The following is a 26,039-nucleotide window of genomic DNA, read 5'->3' on the forward strand; positions in this document are numbered from 1 at the left end:
GAATAATTACAATATCAACATTATTACATAATAATAATAATAATAATAATAATAATAATAATAATAATAATAATATGTTTCCATTCATTTTAAACACATGACTACAATCTCTTTTCATGCAAAGATACAATTCAATTAAAATTACTTGAGAAGAGACTGTAGTTTACTGTTGTATATATAATGTAGTGCACATTATCAAACATGGAATAAAATATACAGGCTTTTACAGTAGATTCAAAACAATAGTCATTTAGAAATGCAAGGTCTTAGAATTAAAAAAAAAAAAAAGAAACAAGCAACATGTCTATTGGCAGAGTGTCAACTCAATTAGAAAAATCCCATGGTCATCAACTCAACTCCAAGCTTATCTCATCAGTGGGATGCAAACAGCACCTGCTTGTGAAGTCACCAGTTTTCAGATTAAAACATCTTTGAGGTGGTTTTGAATAATCTGCAAAAACAGAGGTGGGACAGGCAAAGTCTACAAAAGAGCGATGGGCAAGTTCCACAAAGATGGTGGCAATAATCTACCAGAAGATTTCCTTTTTAAAATGACATCACAGTGTGTCTAAGGGAATTGGTACAGTTTTAAAACGCAATGAATAATCATACCAAATATTGATTTTATGTCATGTTTACTTATCACCACGATTTATAGTAATTTATTAGAAATAAAGCATGTGGCCAAAAGTATGTGGACACCTGACTATCACATCCATGTGTGGGTCTTCTCCAAACTGCTGCCACAATTGTCTAGAAATGTTTCTGTATGCTGGAGCATTACGATTTGCCTTCAAGGGAACTAAAGGGCAAAAAGCTACTCTATCATGGCAATGCCCCTGTGCACAAAGCTACGTTCCAGAATCTAGTCGAAAAACATCCCAGAAGTCCTTTTTTCTCTCCATAACCTAAGGACACAAGCAGACACACACCATGCCACTGGTCCTCAGGGTCACTTTACAATACATTACTTTACAGTTCGGAGTGAGCAGATTCTGTGTTACACCAAAACCCGTGAGCTGTAAGGTTTCACACTGTACAAATCATTCAAGTGCTACTCTCTGCTCATGTAAAAAAGGAATCCGTTCCCCGTCACTAACACACACTGAGGTAACACTGAGGTAAAGCCTATGACCAGCACGAGCTCCTCTGTTTCAGAGGAAGGGGCGGGGCTTCTGTAGGGCTGCCCCTCAAACTTCTGGGACGCACACGCGCTACTCGGGCCGCCTGGGTGGTCTCTCTACTTTGGTGAGCTGTTGCTAAGCAGCTAATAATAGTCGTGTTTGCTGAGTAATTTTTGCCCTTCTGGAACCAATCAGAGCCGAGAAACTACGGCCACCTGACAGACCTGGAGGCGGGGTTTCGGGGTGATTTTTTTTTTTTTTTGCTTACCCCGTCCCCCTCCTCCGTCTATGGAAGGAGAGTGCTTTTCTCTCTCTCTCTCTCTTCCCCTCCTCATCTTATTGAATCGCAGAGAGACCGCTGTGTCCCGCGGCCCTTAACACACACACACAGGAACTCACATAAGCACAAAACACAGAATGCATCGGCCACGGAGCCGTCGTACCTCGCATCACAGAAAGCGCCTTGGCTTCTGAAAATTTTTTCCGCTTTTTTTGTTGCTTTTTTAAAAAGAAACTGTGAATGCGAGAATAATCGTAAACCTCTGGATCCGCGAAATGTTGCAATGGAAGGCGCTGACTCTGACTCGCCGTGCCAAACAGGAGTATGAAGCGCTTTGTGGCTCTGCGAGCACCGACAGAGAAACGCCGTTTGCTTCGGATATTCAGCGACGCTTGCGGGCCGATCGACTAGTGCCGAGAGCGAGGACTGGACAACATGGCCTCGGCTGGTAACGTCTCCTTCGATCAGGAAAACGGGGAGCCCGATCGGCCGAGGGTAACGCGGAGGACTAGACGGAACGGTCGCGCAGCCCCGCCGGACTTGGAGTACTTACAGCGGCCGAGCTACTGCGATGCAGCGTTCGCGCTTGACCAGATTTCGGAGGTGCTTGTAGCTTTTTATTTCTCTCCTCCATGTGGAAGTAGTCGGTGCAGGAGTCCAGCAGGACACACGGTTAAATACCTCATCCTTATTGTTAAATCGTTATTTATTTGTTTGTTTAACTTTTTGTCCTGTTGTTTTGCGCTCATTCAGGCTCACGGTGAGATAACTGTCACACTGCCGCTTATACAGTTGCTCCACCTCTGTCTCCACTGTTTCTCTGAGTACAACTGCTGTTTTCTAATATGCCCAGTGCAGAACCGATCCGTTTTTCGTGATAGTATCTGCACGGGGAGTATAGTTTTCCTCCCGTACGGCTGAGAGAAAATCCATGTGGCTGCCCTCTTCCGTTCACAAATATCGCCGTAACTCCCCCTGTGATGGCGCGCCACTCTGTTTTATGGCTACATCCCAAACCACACATCATCTACCCTATTATGTTAAAATAGTGCGCTACTAGAGTACACGCTGTTTAGTCCGTTAGTTTCTGTAGTTTGTTATGGCTAAGCTTTGAGCGGCGGTGCAGGAGCGGAACGCACGTGCGCCTCGAAACTCGAATCACTTGACACCGTTTGGTCACGCGCACGAAGAGTGCACCGCTCAAGGAGTTTGTTTAGTTTTGACTCATGTGCGAGTGCTAGTCGAATATATGGCAGCATGAGATGCATTCGTGCAAAGCTGAGAAATGACTCGAGCTGTCCTCAGGATCATGCAGTGAACATGTGAACTTTTCTATAAGAAACTTGTACCATTAAATATCATCAGTTACGGTTTAAAGCACGCTGACTGTCACACATGGGTTTGTTCATAGCAAGTGTCTGACATCAGAGTGCGCTGGAGAAAGCAGTGGGCAGCCGAGTGATTTATTTTCCACAGACAAAACCCTAACCGTTATAGAAAAATAGCCTAATGTTTGTTGTTGTTGTTGTTGTTTTTCGTTGTAGGGTAAGGCGACTGGAAGAAAAGCACCGCTGTGGCTGAGAGCAAAGTTTCAAAAACTTTTGTTCAAACTTGGCTGTTATATTCAAAAGAACTGTGGAAAGTTTTTAGTCGTGGGCCTTTTAATATTTGGAGCTTTCGCTGTTGGTTTGAGGGCAGCTAATCTGGAGACCGACGTGGAGAACCTCTGGGTGGAAGGTAAGAAAAAAGGTCCTTTCTCTTATATCTCGGCTTTATATTGTCCTCATGGTTTTCTTTCAGCTTTAACACATGTGTACAGATATGTGGGATGATGGAGGAATTGTTTATTGTATGATAAAGTCTGGTGAAGTTCAGTAAAACCGTGAAGATGTCGGCTTTTTGTTGCGAACGCTGCGTTGCTGCTGCGCGCGCGACCCAAACGAGGCTTCTCACGCCGCAGCGATATTTTACTCAGACTGACTAATTTGTGTTTTTAGCAAAGAAATGTTTGACAAAGCCGCCATTTTGTGAGGGGGTGCGAGTGTGTGTGTGTGCGCGCCTGCCTGCCTGCCTCCCTCCAGCAGCTGAATGTGATCCGAGTGGCTGTGTGTGGTCCTGTTTTGGACGGCTTTCAACTTTCCAAAAAGATTTGTCTCAGGGTTAAAGGATGAAGAGAGAGAGAGAGAACGGAGGCTGAACGCGGGACACACAGAGAAGCCTCACTTCGCTTAACAAACAGACTTGAGATGATTTTAGGCAGTTTCAGGGATTTTGTGGGAAATAAAGTCGCTGTTTGAAGCCGTTAAGTGCGGGTGGTGGTGGGGGTTTAGCAGTGAGGAGGGGCGAGCTCAGACTTTGATCTGCATTCCAGCAAAATGGAGGAGTTTTGATACGAGCGCCATTCGGTTAAATCGAGTCGCAGCCATGTTTTCTTCCGTTTAATTATATTAATGATGGGCAGCCTGCTGTTCTTTTCAATCAACCTACCTGAGACTCATTACATCCCAGAATATCAGGCTGTGATAGAGTTGTTGTGTGTAAAAACTACCTTATCAGGACCAGCAGCATAGTCCTGACAACTTGAAGTACTTTTTAACCAAGTAGGATAAAATAATTACAATAAAATGTGATATACCCAATAAATATACACTCTCTCTCTCATATAAAGAACATTACAAAGACATCATCTTGTGTCAAAAGATATATCACTCATTCGCTTTGCTCACTCGTGAAATATCCGTTCACTACGAGAAGATGAACTTCATGTCTTCGTGCCACCGTGTAATGTTCAAAAAAGTTAATGAAAAGAATTTTAATTTTGAACCGGTTTGCCATTTTGACAACGCATGTCCAGTCAGCGGGGGAGTGGTGCCATCAGAGTATCAGGAATTATTATACATACAGGACACTTTTCTTGATGGAATAAAAACATGTATTCTATTCCCTTCTAGCGGGTTTCATTCATTTGGATTGATAGCATGCAAAATTGTTAGCATGTCACTTATCCTACACTACCGTTCAAAAGTTTGGGGTCACTTTGAAATTTCCTTATTTTTGAAAGAAAAGCACTATTCTTTTCAATGAAGATCACTTTAAACTAATCAGAAATACACTCTATACTTTCTAATGTGGTAAATGACTATTCTAGCTGCAAATGTCTGGTTTTTGGTGCAATATCTCCATAGGTGTATAGAGGCCCATTTCCAGCAACTCTCACTCCAGTGTTCTAATGGTACAATGTGTTTGCTCATTGCCTCAGAAGGCTAATGGATGATTAGAAAACCCTTGTACAATCATGTTAGCACAGCTGAAAACAGTTGAGCTCTTTAGAGAAGCTATAAAACTGACCTTCCTTTGAGCAGATTGAGTTTCTGGAGCATCACATTTGTGGGGTCGATTAAATGCTCAAAATGGCCAGAAAAATGTCTTGACTATATTTTCTATTCATTTTACAACTTATGGTGGTAAATAAAAGTGTGACTTTTCATGGAAAACACTAAATTGTCTGGGTGACCCCAAACATTTGAACGGTAGTGTACATGTATTACATCACTCTGCTCAGTGGAGAATGAGTGTTGAATAGGGTTTACAATATTGCATGGTTGTCAAGACAACATGACGTCACATGTCGAAGCAGATGCGAAGGTTTTCTGCTGCGCGTGCGCAGAACCATTTCTTTGTTCGCTGGCGGCGCCCACAGTAAACTGTCACAGTGAATTGAAAATGCCGTGAGATAAAAGAAAAGAAGAAAGAAAGCACAACTTTATTCATCACACACTTGTGAAATTTCCTCTCTGCATTTAACCCATCTGAAGCAGTGAACACACATGTGAGCAATGAGCACACACACATGCCCAGAGCAGTGGGCAGCCATGCTAACAGCGCCCAGGGAGCAGTTGGGAGTTAGGTGCCTCACTCAAGGGCACCTCAGCCCAAGGCCGTCCCATATTAACCTAACCTGCATGTCTTTGGATTGTGGGGGAAACCAGAGCACCCGGAGGAAACCTACGTAGACACAGGGTAGACATGCAAACTCCACACAGAAAGGCCCTTGCCGGCCGCTGGGTTCGAACCCAGAACCTTCTTGCTGTGAGGCGACAGTGCTAACCACTACACCACCGTGCCGCCCAATATGTATTACATGTAAAACTTCCGTGCCAGCAAGCGACTGTGACAATTTGTAAAATCTATAATTGTTCCATCAAATGTGCATGGATAATAATAATAATAATAATACTGTTGGCTGGCATTGAGTGGTATATCAGATATAGTCCATTCAGCTAGCATGATATTGAACTCGTCTTCGACTTGTTTAGTATCATATTAACTGAATGGACTATATCTGATATACCACTCAATGCCAGCCAATAGTATTTAAATATGTTACTCAGATCCGTGATGTGTTTCGTATGAAAAATGAGAGTTTTTCAACATGAGAAGATAAACTTCATATCTTTAAGCCAACATGCGATGTTCTTTTTATTATATAGACACATTCACAAACAAAAAGTTGCCAAATTTATCAAAACAATTAATTGATTTCCTCACGAGTGACATATAGAGATTTATGTTACAGTTTTGGTTCTCCATGTCCCGGATGTAGCATGTATGAAAAATATGAGTGGCGTATTGTGTGTGTGTGTGTGTGTGTGTGTGTGTGTGTGTGTGTGTGTATACAGTATATGTGTACACAGTGTCAGTGTTGCTGTAACACTGCAAAGTAATTCTTGAATTCCTAAAAGTAAAACAGAAACAATGTGTAAAATGCTTTCACACTAATTTTTCCCCAATCTTAACATGAACGCAACACAGACATATTTCTTAAGCAAGTCCAATTGCTCTGTGACAGGCTTATTAGGTGACAGCGAATCACAAAAGCCCTCCTTAGAGATCCAGACTTGGAGAGATGACAGCTGCCAGATGCAGGAACATTGAAATCTGTTTGTTTGGATTAGGCTCTGTAGCTGAGGGATAGATTAGTTCTGCCTGTCCCAGGGTTTTTGAGCTGGAAGATGTCGGCCCGGTGTCCATTAGGATGCATGTTTATGTTTCATTTGGAACAGCCTTTTCCTAGCGACCTCTGAACGACCCCACTATTGCACTTTGTCTTATACCTTCTGCTTAAATTCAGCTCAAATGGGAATCGGTGTGATCTCATCTCAGCTTTCATCACTCGCCATTTAGAACCGTGCAGGTCCAAGGAATATAATTTGTTTGGTTTCTGTACAAAGTTTACAGTTAAAACTGATCTAGGGCCTGTGTTTATGGACTTGAGAGGCTCTGAAAGGAACTGCATGTGCATTCAGTATCTCAGAATATTTTAGAGAAGCTTGTTTATGTTTTAATTTAGTTTCAGCTTCTCGTGTTTGAGTGCGTGTCTGTAACTGAAAGGTATGCCATTGAGAAAAATGGAGCTATAAGCCAAGATAGCTAACTGCAGAACCACAGTAATGGACATATTGTTAGCACTAGGTTTGCATTACATTCACAATATGATGTCACAGTTAAAGTTATACAAACCGAGGAAAGACATTTCTGAAAGCAGCCATTAAAAATATCAGATCAAATCAAGTTTATTTGTATAGCACTTTTAACAATAAACATTGTCGCAAAGCAGCTTTACAGAATTTGAATGACTTAAAACATGAGCTAATTTTATCCCTAATCTATCCCTAATCTAAAAATAGGGTGCCTTTTTCATGCAACAGACAAAGTTTGAGTGTCGTGTCCCAGAGACTTTATACAAAGATCCAGAAAAATGGCAATTAGTATGTGTCTTTCTAAAATCCACATTGCAAGGTTAACATTTTTCTTTTTTCGCAATGTAATTATCTTCTTGTATATATTTTTTCCCCCAGATAATGTACATTCAAAAGCAATCTTTTCAATGATCTTGGGTGTTCTGTTCATAATAGTGAAACCACATCTAAACCTCATTGATAGATAGTGATTATATGGCTTTTCAGCTATACAAAAATACAAACTCTGCTTTTTTTTCTTTGAAGAAAATACTACAACTGTTTAATTAAAATCATTTATCATGAACAGTTGCTGTTCGGTAGGTAGAAAGGACCCAATCCTGCCGAGAAATCATTAAGATATTGAGAGTTAGTCTGCCATTCTCTAAAAAGGGGGTGGGGGCCATGGAATTGGAGGCCACAAGGCTGCGCCTCTTAGGACCTGAGGTCATCAAGTGGAGCCTCCACTATTTAAAAGCTCATCTGATACCAGGCTGAATGAGCCTGGTGTGGAGTGAGGGCTTCCAGCCCATGCTGGATGTGGAGAGAATAGTAAGAGGCAAGCACCATTATGCCATGATATTCATTTCATTGTTGAAGCCAGATGAAAATTAAGAGCTACAAGCATATATTGGATGCACCCAGTAGGGGGCAGTATGATTTTATCAGAGATTGTGATCAATATGACTATGGCAGTTTTAAAGCATCAGTTGTTTCAGGCTTTACTTTCAAGCTTGTATGATTCTCAGAGATGCAGCTAAATCCTGTCGTCTAGTAGGACAAGCATTTAACAGGTGGAGGAAAGTTAAACATTAAACCTATTAAACATATGGTTATGATTGGCTCTTTGTCATTGTTATGCTCAAGGGCGTAGAGTCCGTGATGCATATGTGTAAAAATGTATCTTGTCTTCTACTGTGGATGAAGCAGCCTCTCTGTTCTGTGGGGAGGAGAGTGAAATAAACAGGTGAGTTACTTGTAGAGTGTTTGTAATTAGGAGACTGGCTAATATAAATGATTACTGTGTACAGTGTATACTGCCTTACAGTGTAATGTGTAATAGTTCAGTGTTTCCCCTCCCTTTATATGGGGACCCCCCACACACATTTTAAGGTATGGAAAAAAAAAACCAAGCATGCAGTTGTATTGTAAAAATTTTCTAATTATTGTTCTAAAATAAATGTGAAGACTTAAATATGACTCCTTTAACTGTTTGTTCAGGTCCGAATGCTCTATACCAGGAGCCATTGGGAGGGTTCCTGCAGGTGACCACCATACTCATCCAGAGCACGCACCCCCCCCCCCCCCCCCCCCCCCCCAACCAGTAAACTTAGGGAACACTGTAGTTAATATGTAACTGTTAAGAGACACCAGCAAAGACTATTGTGGTTAGCGATATTGTTTCCACAAATAATACAGGATTACGTTGTGTGCATAATTTGCCTTTCAGTAGGCATTTTTTGTCAGTTTTGCTGTAAACCATTTGAAAAAGACAGATGTGTGTGGAAGACAGGGACAAATGGAGCATTTCCCATTCACAACTGGCATCCTGACAGGCCTCCAAGTCCTGCGTTTATGTTCTGCATACCTTCACCTGATGTTATTCAAAAACCAGAGACACCAGAATGTTTTTCTCTCTCTCCCTCTCTCACACTTACCCATGCGCCCCCCCTGGCTGCTGCTTGCTTTCCTTCCGAAACGTTTCCCCACACTAAACACCCTCCCCCCTTTTACTCTCCTCGCCTCACATCCCTCCTCCCCTCCTCTCTTGGGAGTCCAGCCCTGGGATGCCAGATGTATTACAGAGTGAAGCACAGCAATGTAAACACTGTGTCTTGCCATGGATGCCGGGTGGTCTGGCCCTCCCCCTCTCGTCCTCTCAGAGAGTGAGAGTGAGAGAGAGAGAGAAAGGAGATAGTGGAAGCAGTTATAAGGATATTCGTGTTTGGGCTAGAGGGCCAGTTTTTCCTCAGTCTTAACAGGCTTAAAATTTCAAAGTGGGAAAAAAGTAAAGAGGCATCATGATGGCAGAACACATTGAGCAACACACTTTTAAGAGTTATGAACAGCTATGTTTGCATTGTGCAAGCCTGTTCAAAAGATGTAGCTTAGTTATTGATTTAAATCTGAAGGAAGCCGTAAAACATGGATTTGAGCAGAGGGTTTTTTGTTTGTTTGTTTGTTTGTTTGTTTTTTCACGTTGTCAAGAACTGGAAATTTGTATTTTTCAAAGTCGGAATAGCTTTAGTGGATCGGAAGTAGCACGAGTGCGTGTGCATGTACTGACATTTTGACTTGCAGAAGGACCAAAAGATCTAAATGTACAATTGGGTTCTTATAAAGTATAATAGTATAGTATTATGCAACAAAAGTCACAGAAAACTGCTTACACTAGAGAATGTTACTAAGTTCCAAGACATGTGCATGCCTGTGGATGATATCTTATTTTGCTGGAACTCACTCAGTGTTTGGGTCAGTGCACACTCAGAATCCTCAGTACTATGAGCACACACACACGCACACATTCTCTCCCTACTTTTTTGTTGCATTGCAATCTAGTAGATTTGAATAGCTTTTTTTTTCTTCAGGGTAAGCGACCTGAATGAAGCCAGGAACGTGGAAAAATCTGGCCTTTCAAAGGCACTCTGAATGTACATCTCTGGCTTGCAGTAAGCTGCATTTGTACGCAGCGGACTGCTAAATACACCCATTTTTTCAAGGCGCAGCTCTGGACATGTGATTAGCATAATTAGGGAAGAGCAGGCCATACATATGGTAATGCAGCGTGGAGTAAATGGCAGCTGCGGTGTAAAATTTGTGTCAGGGGTCGGCAGACTGCTTGGGGGCATTGTGCCACAGCTGCGGGTCAGGAACTCTCTCTCTCTCTCTCTCTCTCTCTCTCTCTCTCTCTCTGTCACCTCTCACTTTCGCCTACTCTTTCACTCCCACCTTCAATGACATCACATCCCTCTTTTCTCTTATCTCCAGAAAGCTCTAAAAGGGCTGAGGAGTGTTGGTGGTGTGTGGCCAGTGGATGAATGATTTAGTATGCAAAGTTAGCTTGCTGTCAGTTTAGAGTGAATCAAGACAAATTGCTCAGCATAACATTAGTAGGTGCTTCTTGCTATCAGAACCTCTGAAGTAACAATATTTTCATTCATATTTAGTAACTGCTTTATTCTGATCAGGATGGTGGATCCAAAGCCTAGAGCACTGGGTGTGATGGGGAACTGGACCCTGAATAAGAAAAAGAAGAACAACAACAACTTTATTCATCACAGGCTTGTGAAATTCATGCATTTAACCCATCTAAAGCAGCGAACACACACACATACCCAGAGCAGTGGGCAGCCATGCTAACAGTGCCCAGGGATCAGTTGGGAGTTAGGTGCCTCGCTCAAGGGCACCTCAGCCCAAGGCCCAAGCCCATTATGCTAATCACATGTCCCATATTAACCTAACCTGCATGTCTTTGAACTGTGGGGGAAACCAGAGCACCCAGAGGAAACCTATGCAGACACGGGGAGAACATGCAAACTTCACACAGAAAGGCCCCCGCCAGCCGCTGGGCTCGAACCCATAACCTTCTTGCTGTGAGGCAACTGTGCTAACCACTACACCACCGTGCCGCCCATATGATGCCAGTCTCTTGCAGGACACCACACACAACATTACATTAGCAGCAGTTTACATATATGCAACGCATTACATGCGTTACATTTAGCAGACGCTGTTCTCCAAAGTGACATACAACAGGACCCACAGCACTGGGCAGCCCGGGGAACAGTTGGGGGTTAGGTGCCTTGTTCAAGTGCACTTCAGCCATTCCTGCTGGTCCAGGGAATCAAACCGGCAATCTTCTGGTCCCAAAGCTGCTTCTCTAACCTTTATTCCATGGCTTCCTCCACACACTCATTCATCACTTGGGCCAATTTAAAAGAGCAAATCTACTAGCCTGTTTTTGGGAGGTGGGTGGGAGGAAGCCACACAACTCGAAGGTAACCAATATGAACGTAAGAAGAACATGCAAAACACCGAATAAACAATAACGTGAGCTCAGGATTGAACTAGAGACCCTGGAGCTGCAAGATGGCGCTGCTGTTCACTGCTAAGCCGCAATATGGCACTCTGTAATTAAACTAACCTGTTAGTACTCAACATTAGTTTTGATTAAACTTGCATCTCAGTCAATGCTGGCTCAGGAGGTGCTGCATACACTATGCTGAAAGATGGTGCTTGATGTTTAGATCAGAATCGTACTGTCTTAGTCTCCCTGGACTTATTCCATGTGTAATTAACATGTACATGTTTGTGAGTCAACCAGAAGTCCGTTCATTCCTACGGGAAGCTCCATGATCTCTGATGTGTTTGCAAAAGCCCTCCTTCCCTTTTTTCCCTGGTCTGGAAATTTCAGTTTGCCTCGAGTATGTTGAAAATTTGAAATGTTTGCAGTGGATTTCGATGAGACTGTATGCACCATGTCCCCGGAAATTAGCACTGTAAAAACAATATAGCCAGCAGTGAGTCTATTTCCTACGATTCAGTTGTTTGACTATGTTGATAGTCATGTGTCATTATAAATAAATTTATTTAGCTAGTATAATACTTTGTGAATCTGAGTAATTTTATTTTGCTAAAATATATGATTAGCCTATAGGCTACACCACCTACACGTAGATTGAAAGTAAATAAAAGTGGGAGAGTTCATGAAACATATTTTGAAGAGAGAACTTGCGTAATCAGGCAACTTTTTGCAACGGACAAAATTAGCTTGTCACCCATGGCAACTTATGATGTCGTGGTGTTTCGATCCATCTGTAAAGAAATGCATTTCCTTGCGTTTAACACTAGAGGGAATATTGCGTATATTATACAGGATTACGAACGCCAAGCAAAACTGTGTCGCAGCATGGCATAAAGAGACAAGTAAATGTAAAGGCAGTCCAGAAGCAGGTTGCATGGCAGTGCCCAGCAGAAGTGGGGAGGATTGCTCTGGATCTTGAGGACTTCTGCATGACTGTAGGGGGGTCTGTCTGAGTTGGGTTCTAATCCAGCTAATCCTGCCTGCAACACACTCATAAAAAGTGCCTTCATGTGTCACCACACACAGTACCCCTCCCTGCCTCACCAGCCCCCAGTGAGCAGCATCAGCAACAGAATTGGCCAGAACAGGGATGGTGTACTTGGCAGGATCAGGTGGAGAGCAATGGAGCTGTGATATGGTGTGTGTGGGTGTGGGTGGGTGGGTGTGTCAGAGGGGTGCCTTCTTGAAGTGAGGAACCCCATGCTAGCCTCTAAGGCAGACCAATAAAAAGCCAGCTCATGGTTGAATAGCGAGAATCGTAGGGCAAAGCTTGAAAACCGGGGGGCGATGGTGGGCCCCTTCCAATCCACACTCACCCAGCAGTGAAAAGGGAGGGTCAGGGGTTAATGTTATGCAACAAAATGAATGAGCCCAGTTTAGGCTCAAGCACACTGACATACACACCCATTTCAGTCACATCTCTCTCCCTCGCTATTTGGGGAACAATGTCATGCTAAACTAGGGCTGCCCGAAGTGGGAAATATCCAGTTATAATATAGGCATTAAAATGTCATTGTCATATGTGCATTCTCTCAGACTGCATGTCTGTTTTCCTCATATGTTCTTTAGAATAGGGATTTTGCTATATATGGTATGGCAGATATATAGTATGCTAATGCAACATTATCCATCCATTCCAAACACATAACCATCCCAATCAAGCTCATGTGCTCCAGATATGCGTTTTATGGGTTCCTGATGTATGATGATATTCACATAATCCAATGCTTGTAAATATTTTTGAAACGTTACATAACGTATTGGGTTTCATCCCTGTAAAGCAGGCTGTGTGCATTATTGTCTTTTCCTTGGTAAATCTTAGCTGGCATCTGGTGAGCATCCGATCAGCAGCAGGCTGCTCAGCTAACATTCTCCTCACAGCAAGGAGATCTCTGCTGCACAGTCATGGCTGTCTAATGACTTCTAGAACATTTTCTTCTGCCCAAAAGCTGTTGGTGTTCCATTGGACTAAATAAAGAACATGCTAAGCCATATTAGGCCGTAATCAACCTGGCTTCCATAACCATGTTGAAGCTGAGCTTGGCTTTGGTCAAGGCTGCGATTAATCATGGATATTATAAACATGCCCTTAAACAAGATCAGATGTGAGTGCGTTTTGGGCTGAGGAAGAAAGACTACAGTTTTGTCCTAATGTGGGTAGACATTTTTCCTTTCCCTGCTAGTCTTTCCAAACTGACTTGGTGGTCTGGCCTCAGAGAAAAACATGGTTTTCTTATCTTTAATTCAGTTACAATGGCTGCAAAACACACAGCTTAGGCCTACTGTACGAACTGATCACCAGTGTTGGATTAGTCAGTCATTAAGCAAACGTCCATTTTTGTTTCCTCTTCATTATGCATAAATGCTGACTTTTAAAATAAGATTTTTTAAAAATAATCTAGTATCTGTTAAAAGTGAGCTTGTGCTTTGTGATGCTATCTGAAAAAAAACAAGAAAAAAATCGAACATACAGTCCAAAGCCAGGTGGAGGGAATGTGCTTGAAGAGACTAGAATAAAAAGTTACAAACTGTTCCTTTGAACCATTGTGAGGACAGATTGACTTATCCAGTCGTTCACACTATAATTATTAACACAGTTATTTCGATTTCATAATATCTAATTCATCCAGGTTTGCTACTTTCCAATATGTAACAGCACGTCCTATATGAACACTAAAGTGTATTTACTATATGAAGCCAGTGTGGATTTGGTTGTAGTGAATTTACCCAATTACTCGCATGAGTAAGCTGCATTGTGTGATGGTTTGTGTAAGTGGGACAGCCGCTTGAAGGATTCTTGATCCTGAAAATGGAGAAGTCTGATTTTCTCTGTGGGCCGGTAAATGGAACATGAAGAATCGTCAGCTTTGAGAAGCAGACTTGGCCACCGGTCAGCAGGTCGCTTTGAAAGACGACTTTTGTAGCAGATTCAGGCTTAGGGATGCCGCTTGAGGACTTCATAGCCCGAGCTCTTAAGGACACACACACAAAAATAGACATACACATATACTGTACTTACCTTATGTGCCACTGCTGGCACTCATCAATCATTTGTGTCTAAGATCTGGCTGTGTATGTGTTTGAGAGTTTTAAAAGTCAATTTATTCAATCAAGTGATGTGAGCTGGTAATTCTGTAGTTATACTGTTTGCTTTTTTGACCATCTCTATTCATTAAACAGAATTGTTTAGTTGTCAACAGTAGTGAGTGTTTGTGTTGGTAATAATGACACAGCGAAATTATACTTTCTCTTTGCTATGCATAACTTCAGCACAATGTCAGCTGTCAGTCATGCAGTTCATGCTGGATCATGGGATGTTCCAGATATTATTGCATAAGAACGTCCAGTCACAGTCTCGTACATTTCTCCTTTCTCTTTCCTTCCCTTCTTTCTAGTGGGTGGCAGGGTAAATCAAGAGCTTAAATACACGCGGCAGAAGATCGGTGAGGAGGCCATGTTTAACCCTCAGCTAATGATCCAGACTCCACGGCAGCATGGTGCTAACATCCTGACAGTGGAGGCGCTCAAGCAGCACCTGGACTCTGCCATTAAAGCAAGCAGAGTGCATGTTTACATGTACAACAGGTAAAATGCACCATTTCTACTAGCTTAAGAAAACAATTTATAACTCCATTTGGATGCAATGCATGCTTCCCCCACCCCCACATCTCTCTTTTATGTTATTTTTACAATATATTTTCATTTGAAAAGGAAACTGTTGTTGTTTTTAATCATGGACAACAGCTGACTCATTATACCTTGTAGGAAATGGAAATTAGAACATTTATGCTACAAATCAGGAGAAGTCCTCACAGAAAATAATTTTGTCTACCAGGTGAGATACTGCAAACTGACCGTAGTATGTACAGTGTTACATGGGAAGTGACATAATTGAGCTTAATGACATCCATCCTTTTAGATAATTGAGAATCTGCATCCTTGTCTGATCATCACTCCTCTCGACTGCTTCTGGGAAGGTGCTAAACTACACTCAGGCATTGCCTATCTTCCGTAAGTGTCAGTCACTAATGTTGTTGCTTGTTCATGTTTTTCAGTTGGAGCTTTGAGACCTCTCACATTATAAAATGTCAGAACCTTAGTGATTGGCATGAGAAATGGGCTTATGAGCGAGGGCCAGCAGCAGTAGGATGGTAAACAGTAATTTGGCTGGACTGCTTTGTTGTGTTTGTGCATGAGAGGACTGTGCTGCTCCTCTCTAAAGGCCCTCATTGTAACTGCTCTGTGGCCTGGGCAAACTGGGACCCCACACAATTGTTACCCTTTTGCTTTTAATAGCTTTGTGCAATAGTTATACTCAGCAGACTTCCCTCTAGTCCAGCAAAAGCAGAACACTCATTTTTTTTCTCTCCCTCTCTCAGCCTCTCTTTTCTCCCTCCATCGTAGATGGTAAATAAGAATTTGACTGTGTTCTGGTTGGGGGAGTCTGAATAATGACCCAAGCCTGGTTAGGCACATACAATGTGGTCTAAGGCAATGAGGGTTAGCCAGATGAGTCCGCTGTGAAAAGAGAGAAAGAGAGAGATGCAGCAAAGATGGACGGCTAGTTCAGTGCAGAACCAATGGGAGGTGTGGAGAGGCGGACAGCGGATTGGTAGGAGTGGAAGAGAACGACAGCACAAAGGAGAAAAGGAGTGAGGACTTAGGGAACAAGGGAGGGCATGTAAGGATAGCATGTGGACAGATTTACTGAGGAGAGAGCGAGAGAGAGAGAGGCCCTGCTGAAGAAATCCAGAAAGATCAGGCAAGACTGAGACTGGAACAGAGAGCGGAACAGAAATATTAGAGGATTTTTAACATGATTCAAAAAGCTCTTAGTTGTGGGGATGTTGTAGGCCTTGAGCGGGACCAGTAGAATAAAGTAATTAGTGAGGATAAGGCTCAGATGACTGGATGGATTCACTTTAGCAGGGCTGTCATTATGGACATATTTGGAATCCCATTATGCATTTAATGTTGCCTTTACCATCCCCAAAGTTAGAAACCATCCTCAAAACATTCAGTCAGTGGATTTGGCTTAACCCAAGTTGTCCTTTTCGAATACCGCCCATGGTGCTGCTTTGCCTCTTCAAAGACAGTTATATGAGATACAGTCCATCCTCTCCACAGAGGGCTTAGATCATCTCCTAAATCAGATGCACGCCAGGCTGTTAGCATGCCAAATCAGACATGCTCAGTTGAAATGAAGATAGAGCTTTGGTTTAAAGCTGATTCTTTCGTCCTGCCACAGTGGTAGACCCCCTCTGCAGTGGATGAACTTTGACCCAATGGCGCTGATTGCTGATATGCAGACTGTGACCAAACTTGTAGGCAGTTGGGAAGAAATACTGGCCAAGGCTGAGGTGGGTCGTGGCTACATGGACCGTCCCTGCATCAACCCTGCTGACCCAGATTGCCCATTATCAGCTCCTAATAAGAACTCTACACGGGTAATCCTGACATTCACAAAACACAAACACCCAGAGACACCTGTACTTTATTACACACTGTTATAACAATTTCATGTATTATTTCATTAGGTTTATTGAACGCTTCCCAATTTTCAGTAATGCAAGTTGCACAATGAACATTGAGGACTAAAATTTGGTGTATATTTAGTGGGCTGTTATGATAATATGAATATGTATTTAGTAGTGCTGTCAAAAATGTCGCGTTATTAACGTGTTAACTTGACTCAATTTTAACGGCGATAATTTTTTTATCGCGAGATTAACGCTCTGTGACATGATGTAGGTTTTTCATAAGCTTTTGAAACTGCCAGGAACTTGGAACAGAGACTTTGCTTAGAAAAACGATAGCAGCTAGACTGTAATGCCACGCCCCGCACAGCCAGAGTCCTCTGCCCTCCCCCCAAAGAACCAGCGCGGGCAGGGCGCGCTAGCCTCGGGACGAAGAGCCACGGTGCTCGGCTTAGGTTTCGTTTTCCCATCGGCGGGTCCAGCCCGACTTTGCAGTGGCTGTGACAAGACGTGTTATGCTCTGCAATAAAAAAAAAACAAAACATTGGTACAACCAGTGTTCGAACTATGCCGATATTTTCGGGGGGTCCCTTTTTTCCCTTGGGGGGGTGCTTGCGCTTGTCTCAGAGCGCGGATCTCCATCGCGCGCTCACTTCAGATATGCAAATACTTCCCGTTACACACGATTGCTGTGTCAATAAACATCATTTTGCCAATATTTTAGAGACCCCCCAACATTTCCCAAATCATGTTTTCAAGGGATCTCATGTCTGTTTCAGGGGATCTCGGATCCCCCGAGTACCCCCATAGTTCGAATGGTGAGCAAGCCCATTCACTTTTTTATGCTGATAAGAGAATTACAATGGTTTTTCATGTGACAAAAATGTGCGATTAAATTGCGATTAATCGCGAGTTAACTATGACAGTCGCGACATTAATCGCGATTAAATATTTTAATCGCTTGACAGCACTAGTATTTAGTAGTGGTTTTGCAAAAAAAAAAAAAACCTTAAATATGCTTAATGCATGTGAGTTTATGGTGTTGTATTAAATGTACTTTAGAGACACTGAGCTGTCAGTGTATTACAGCAGCAAATAGGGTTCTCTGATGGCAGTTAAAGAGACCCTGAAGAACAAAATAAAAACTAACAGCTCTCTCAGTATGACATGATATGACATGTGACATAAAGATGTTTAGTTTGTTTGGCTCTGTGCATTACTAGAGATTTGTTAACTGAATTTAGTATGTCCAAGATGATCATCACGCATTGCTGCCATTTTTGTTTCTATAGCCATTGGATATTGCTCAAGTGTTGACCGGTGGCTGTCATGGAGTCTCTAAAAAGTACATGCACTGGCAGGAGGAGCTCATCATCGGAGGGACCACAAAAAACGATAGTGGCAGGCTTCTCAGGTAAGACTGAGCAGAACAGAATATAGCACGCAGTGCATCAGGAACACAGAGCTTGGAGGTCTGAAGAAGAAAGAAAGTGATGGTACAGCATGTCTCAGCATGAAGTTAGAAGAGAACTCTGACCTCACAGCCTGACCCAAGCTATAACAAAGTGTCAGATTCAAGCCAGGTTTATATATGCTGTCGTCAGCAATGCTCTTATGATTTTATATGTATGTCTCTTTCTAATGATTATTATTGATGAATATTAGGGCTGTAACGATACACCCAACTCACAATTCGATTCGTATCGCGATTTTTGACCCACGATTCGATACGCCCACGATTTTTTAAAAATGTTTTTTTAAAGTAGTAAATTTGACTTATTAACATTTACTTACTTACATTAACTATTTAATAACAAATAATTCAGACCACTGCAGAGAATGAGTAATATGTATGCAAAAATGAACAAATGTATATCCAAAGATTGTTTTATTTCTCAAAATAATACTGTTGAGCCAGAAGCTCTGTTTTTTTCGGTTCTGAAAAAGTCATTTTTCCAAATCGTGTAAATCCGTTAAGATTTTTTTTGAGGGGGTGGCTCTCTCACTGTCTCACTCTCATAGGGCCAATGATTTTCTGTGATCGCGGAAAACAGATGGAAATTACGGAATTTTTATGGTGAAACATTGCTCGCATGTCAAAATGTAACTGCCGCAGAAGGCTTCCGCCCAAGCAGACATGCCTTCAGTGTTGCCAGATATTGCTAACGTTTTCCACCCCAAAATATGTTCAAAACCAGCCAAAAAGCACCTAAACCTGCCCAATCTGGCAACACTGCATGCCTTTCCGGTCAAGTGATTGTGATTGGCTTGTGGCACACCTAGCCAGCAAATGAGCTGTTTGTCTACAGATTCGCTCCCCGCGTCGCAACCAGAATGGCGACCGCTTAAAAGAAATGAATGCTCTGCCAGTGGCTAGTGTGGACGTTGCGTGACTCGCAGAAGATTGTCGCAGGTCGGTGAAAAAACGACTTACTAATAGATATAAAAAATAAAAGTAATTTAAGTAAGTTTAAAATGTAATTTAAATAAAAAGTAAAGTATTCATAAATTGAAGTTTGGAAGCGCCTCTGTTTTTGGGCTGAGGAGAAGTTTGAAAGGGTGTACCGCAATTCTGCCTTCTTGTATCGCGATATGGATCGTGGCTCTGCGTATCGTGATTTCGATTTCGATACGCATATCGTTACAGCCCTAATGAATATGTCTGACCATTTCTGATGATTTTAATGCATTCTGTTAATCCATCTTATTTTTGATAGAATTTGGATTTGTGACCCTGTAAGCAAGAGTCTTAACAGTTTTGAAGGGGAAAAAAAAAAACATGAGGCAGGGCAGTAGAAGGTGTTTTCTTTTAGTTGCTTTTTTTATGGTACAAGAACACACTGATTTTCTACAAAGCAGCTGCCATCTGTAGCCAATGAAAACACAGAAATGGATAATCAACAGTACCAGTCAAAAGTTTGGACACATCTTCTAACTCAGTGTTTTTTCTTTATTTTTATTAATTAAGACATTTCATATCTTAAAGTAATGATGGATGTCATTTCTCTTTACTTAGTTCTCCGGTTCTTGACATAATATGGATTACTACAGTTGTGGAATAGGACTATTTACTGTATTTATTATTTACTATTTACTGTTTGATCTCCAACGAATTAAGAAGGCAAGAAGTTGCACTAATTAACTTTTGACGAGGCACACATGTTAACTGAAAAGCATTCCAGGTGACGACCTCATGAAGCTGGTTAAGATAATGCTGATAGTGTGCAAAGCGGCATCAAGGTAAACGGTGCTACTTTGAAGAATCTAAAATATGGAACATATTTTGTTTTTTAAGACTTTTTTGTTTACCACATAATTCCATATATGTTCCATATGTTATTTCATAGATTCGATTATTCGATTAGTCTTCATTATTGTTCTACATTGTAGAAAATAGTCAAAATACAGAAAAACCTATGAATGAGTAGGGGTGTACAAACTTTTGATTGGTACTGTGTGTATAACTGAACACAAGAGCCACATTGGACATGCGTATATCAATAGAGAAGATGTTTAGATTTTGAAAAGGAGACCAATAAGATATTCACTGTGACATATATGATTTAACACCCCCCCCCCCTTTTTTTAAATCATCTGTCTCCAAAAGTGCCCAGGCTCTGCAGACCATGTTCCAGCTTATGACCCCTAAACAGATGTATGAGCACTTTAAGGGATACGATGAGGTCTCGCACCTGAACTGGAATGAGGAGAAAGCGGCTGCCATCCTGGAAGCTTGGCAAAGGAGGTACTCTGAGGTAAAAGTCTGCTTTTAATCTTAACTCTGAACCAAGCAACTAAGAGAGAGAATGTGTTAGTATAACATGTAACTGGTCAAGTCCTTCTTTATGTTGCTTTTACAAGGACTGGATTCTGTAGCTCTTTGTGGATGTGCTATTAAAAGACTCCTCTTGGTCTGAAAGATGCTGAAATTGTTGTGCGAATTCATAGCCTAATGTTTAGATGGAGTTTCCTCTTCAATGGCATGTATGGGGGAAAAAAGCTTATTACACTGCAAGTTACTGGCAATTCAGCTGGTAGGGGCCCTCACACACTCAGATTGCATTACCTCCCACTGTCCTTGAGTTATACTGCCTCTGCCATCCCAGGTGCAAACTACTAAACTATAATAACAACAGCAACAACAATACTACTACTAATAATAATATAGAAAACAATGCAGACATTTGCTGCATTCATTAAAGCATTATGTGAGTTTTTTTTGTGCTCCTGGGCTCCCCCTACAGTTACAGTGGAGTGTCATTTTACTTTTACACTGCTGTCTTAAAAGATATATGCAGAACCTTTATTTTTAAATAAATTTCTGAGTGGATAGTATCTCCATCCTTGAATCTTGTTTGCTGCATAAATGGGAATGAAAAAAATATTTTTGAGAGTTAAAATCAACCGCAAAGTTGGTATTCGAGCTGCCCCGCTGAGCCAGCCAGCCCTGAGCGCATGACATCACAGCGGTAACTGGTTTTAAGGCTGAGGCCTTTGACAGCTATAGACCAAAGTCATATCAATAAAAATTTATGGTGAAAGTAAGAAATACCGTTACTGACTTGCTCGACTAAGACTGATTTGACTTCATTGATTGTGGGTTGACTGTCATTAAAACAGGATAGGTGTTATAACTTATGCAACGTACATGTACATGCATGCATTTTCACTGGTAAAACATAAAAGACTAATTAAATAATGAGATGAACTAAGACAATCACATTCTGAAGCAAATTAAATAATCTTATACCGGTAACTTAAAGGAACAGTCCACCGTACTTCCATAATGAAATATGCTCTTATCTGAATTGAGACGAGCTGCTCCGTACCTCTCCGAGCTTTGCGCGACCTCCCAGTCAGTCAGACGCGCTGTCACTCCTGTTAGCAATGTAGCTAGGCTCAGCATGGCCAATGGTATTTTTGGGGCTGTAGTTAGATGCGACCAAACTCTTCCGCGTTTTTCCTGTTTACATAGGTTTATATGACCAGTGACATGAAACAAGTTCAGTTACACAAATTGAAACGTAGCGATTTTCTATGCTATGGAAAGTCCGCACTATAATGACAGGCGTACTAACACCTTCTGCGCGCTTTGGCAGCGCATTGATATCTGAGCTCCGTATCAATGCGCTGCCGAAGCGCGCAGAAGGTGTTAGTACGCCTGTCATTATAGTGCGGACTTTCCATAGCATAGAAAATCGCTACGTTTCAATTTGTGTAACTGAACTTGTTTCATATCAATGGTCATATAAACCTATGTAAACAGGAAAAACGCGGAAGAGTTTGGTCGCATCTAACTACAGCCCCAAAAAATACCATTGGCCATGCTGAGCCTAGCTACATTGCTAACAGGAGTGACAGCGCGTCTGACTGCGTCTGACTGACTGGGAGGTCGCGCAAAGCTCGGAGAGGTACGGAGCAGCTCGTCTCAATTCAGATAAGAGCATATTTCATTATGGAAGTACGGTGGACTGTTCATTTAAACACACAATACAAGTGACATGTATTAATGTAAATGCGGGTAAACAACGAGTCGTTTAATATCCAAATGAGAGTCGCATCTTATCCGTCTGTGTTCTCGCTTCTTGAAGGCCGATCTTGTGGCCGATTGTTTTGAAACAATCTGACTTTCAGTTGTTTGTTCAGTTCTCCATTCATTCGCTTCTTCCACATAAGGGTGAGATGGCAGCAATATCCAGTGAAGAAATCAGACGGCTAGTCCACTCATTCTCCATTTTTCCCATACTGAGTACTCCACCATTATGGCTCGGCTCAGGCAATTACTAAAACTTGGGACGGGACGGAACGTCACTGGTTTTAGCAACAACCGCGGGGAGGTCACTGGCCGAGCGATAATATGTCATGTCCCGTTCCGTCCCGGGTTTTACCAACAACCCTCAGCTCACACTCCGGGAGAACTGGTGCAACTGAACTTACTTTCCTTTTTAAAAAAATAAAATAAATAAAATAAATACTTTCCTTTTTTTGTAGTTTTCTTTTTCTTTAATTGTTGGTACTGCACCCTCTTTCAATACAGGCTTATAGCCAACGCTCCTCAACAGATCAGAGGTCTCGTACGAGTCTTCAGTAAAACGAGCAGAGGAGAGACCACGTCATAGGCACCCAATGTGCCCATGAACTTCTTGCAAAACGCATCCAAATCTTTGCAATTTGAACATTCTTGGACCATGAATGCAACGTAAATCCACCTTCTGTCGTGTTGAGGCACCCACCAGCAACACATCTATGTGGCATGGCGATAAATTAGCTCAAAATGGAGGATCGGAGTTGCAGTCAGCTCTGTAGTATAACGGAAATGGCGATGAGACTGATAGACTTCCTGTTGTGACATTACGGATGTCAAGGTAATTCACTCAGACCGCTATGTATATAAATCACTTTAATCATAAAAATTACTTATTAGATTTATTGTTAATGCTTAAAACTATTCCTATGCCATTCTTGAGGTCTCAAGGCGTTTATAAACGAAAATGAAGCCATGGTTCTGCGTATCTCCTTTAAACACAAATTGTACTTTGAACTCCCCTCACGGACAGTTTTACATAAGCTGAAGGATACAGAACTGGCAGAAGCCAAAGAACCATGTTGACTGACAATGTAGAGTAACATTACAGGATTTTACACTAATATGACTGCATGGTTTTATTTATGGTAACATTGGAGATTAATATACCAAAAAGATTAAAGGTGCTGACTGCAAGGTCATGTAAAATTTTTACATTTTTTTTTATTGTACGTGGCATTTTCCTATGTCTCACAAGAACAATATCATGCTGATGAGATGTGATCATTTTGATGTGCTGAGAGTCGCTTTCCTCTGTTTTGGGACCATTTTCCTACTGCTTGAGGTAAACCGTATGGCCCTATGGAAACAGCTGAACGCGAGGAGCTTTAACTAATTAGCATAATTATGGAACTGCGTCATACCAAGATGGCGACTCATAGAAAACATTGTGACTCTGCATCGACCTCGGAGAGTTTTGAGTTGCAGGGATGTAATTTGTGATTGACATTCATGAATAGATCCGTGAAACAAAAGACGAATATATCTTTTCTCTGTTGCTGCTTTTGTGTTATCGTTTCTTCCTCTGTAAGAGCAAAACATTAGGTGTATAACTCCATACTCAGACTCATCAATCTAAGACAAACGCTACAAATTCTTCATCAGATTTCCTGTTTGTTTCATTCTTCACTCGATTCCAGCGGTGAGTCTGTCCCTTCATGAAAATTCTTGTGGAAAACCTTTTGGTTTCCATTGTTTTTCTGGCGCGCTTTCTATCTGATTCACTTTCATATTTTCCTTTTCTTTTCTGCTGGCTTTTAGCTGGTGGGAGAGCAGAGTCTGCCATGTTTGCCCACTTGTTTTGGTTAAAAGTAGGTCAAACGCCCCATGGTGATCACGTGATATTAGGGGTGTTCACACGGCAACCTTTACTCCGGTGTAGCACCGGGGCTGCCCCGGTAGAGCGTTCACACGGTACAAACTTATACCGGTGTAGCCCCTGAAAGCTGCTTAAACCGGTGCAAATCTAACCCTGCTCCGGAGGTGGTTTAAGAAATTTACTCCGGAGTAAATGCTAGTTTGCGGGGCAGCACCAATATAAAATGGGACGTCTGAACGCTACAGGGGTAGACTCGCTACGCGTGAGGAGAGTTGATTACATACGGGCATTGCATAATTTGCATCCTGGTATTTTGCGCTTCCAAAATGGCGAATATCAACAACAACAGAACTGCGTGTCTTCCAGTGTTGCCAGATTGGGCGGTTTTAAGTGCTTTTTGGCGGATTTGAACACATTTTGGGCTGGAAAACGTCAGCAGTATCTGGCAACACTGGTGTCTTCATCCACGTTGTTTTCCCGGCGCTTGGTGATGCCATGACAACCGGGAAAAGGAAGTACATTTTCACGCATGCGCATATTTCATTTCCGCATTATTACTATCGTATAGCACGGTCGCAAAAACTGCCGTGTGAACGCAAGTGGGGCTGCACCGGTGCTAACACGCTTCTCTCTAGTAAGCAGGTTTGTGATGTGTGAACGCTCCACAAAATTTACACCGGTGTAAGATATATCGCAACAAAATACATCGGTGCAGCATCGATGCAAATATGTGCCGTGTGAACACCCCTATTGTTACCCACTTGTTTCGGTAATCTCTGGAATCGTAAAACATGGGATGCATTTTATCTCAGTAAAACATTTACACATAGGATACACGGTGTGTGCAGCAGCGCAACTCAAGTCAAATCAACTTCAGATTAACGCAAAACATCTCGAAACTCCAACAGCAATAATGTTTTTGCCCAGAATTCAACTTTGCAATCAGAACCTTTAAGAGGAAAGAATGACAAAGTTTTGGTTTTGCTGAAATACCATGTTTGCATTTTCAGGCTATATGCAGTGTTTGCTCAGTGGCTGAATATGAGTTTGTGTGTGATCGACATGACATAGGCACATATTGCACATAATGTACGTTGGGCAGTGTAATTTATTACAAACTAGCTAAGATGGGTTTGCAAAGTTGCAAGCATTCAAGGCTTATTTGACATGAAATTGACAAAGACTGACCAACCATTTTTGTGTGAGATGAATTTATTTATTTGCATGCTAGCCTGAGACGGGACCGAGGTTGGATGACTTTTGTCATCCAGAAAACTACAACCCTCTATGAGACAGAGAAAACACTGATAAGGTTACGGCCTACATCAGAGTCTTTCATAAATAACATTGGCAGGGATGTACACTCCGCTGTCCGACAGTCATTGTTTTCCCGTTAGCTGTGAGACAGATCATTACGTATGTCTTGAAGTCAGAATTTGCACGAGTATTGCATACAACTCGGAATAGTAGCAGGCTAAGCTATCATAACCAGAACACCAACATATCTAACCCTGGAGGATGCTAACGGACAAGTGACAACTAATTGACTAAATTAACCTGAGAAAATTTGGATGCCCCGACACAAAGTGATGCAAACTTGGGTGGCGAGCTTGCCAACAAAGCTAGACAGCAACCAGCATGAGCACTTATTACTGATGTCAGAGTGTTATCTAGCAAGTTTGCTAACATCACTTTGAGATGTAGCTAGCGGCTAAACCCCTGTCGAAATGGACCGACTTGGCTTATGATCAAAAGTTAGTGAGTTGACAATTTTGCTAACACAGTCAAACATCAAGCAAGTGCAACAACACATAGCAGGGCAGCTAGTGATTATTTACTAGTCCAACAGAAAGAAGGCCAGCTTGGCATCTATCTTACAGCCTTTTATCTCTCTTAGCTTTCACCAACGAGTAAAAGCCAGTCCAAGATTTAC

At 41.9% G+C, this 26,039-nt stretch overlaps 1 protein-coding gene across 2 annotated transcripts in view; it reads left to right on the forward strand.

Annotated features, from left to right (window-relative positions):
- Positions 1-1,465: 1,465 nt before the first annotated feature.
- The window catches only part of ptch1 (patched 1), a 142,577-nt gene continuing 118,003 nt past the window's right edge, over positions 1,466-26,039 (forward strand). For both annotated transcript variants that reach the window (XM_060931928.1, XM_060931929.1), the window contains exons 1-8: positions 1,466-2,007; positions 2,949-3,141; positions 14,622-14,811; positions 14,992-15,061; positions 15,146-15,237; positions 16,475-16,673; positions 17,996-18,117; positions 20,311-20,458. In XM_060931928.1, coding sequence (XP_060787911.1) covers positions 1,840-2,007; positions 2,949-3,141; positions 14,622-14,811; positions 14,992-15,061; positions 15,146-15,237; positions 16,475-16,673; positions 17,996-18,117; positions 20,311-20,458 — 1,182 coding nt within the window. In that variant the 5' untranslated portion in view covers positions 1,466-1,839. The remainder of the gene's footprint in view (positions 2,008-2,948; positions 3,142-14,621; positions 14,812-14,991; positions 15,062-15,145; positions 15,238-16,474; positions 16,674-17,995; positions 18,118-20,310; positions 20,459-26,039) is intronic.

The sequence above is a fragment of the Neoarius graeffei genome, chromosome 10, assembly GCF_027579695.1.
Source record: "Neoarius graeffei isolate fNeoGra1 chromosome 10, fNeoGra1.pri, whole genome shotgun sequence".
Lineage (NCBI taxonomy): Eukaryota > Metazoa > Chordata > Actinopteri > Siluriformes > Ariidae > Neoarius > Neoarius graeffei.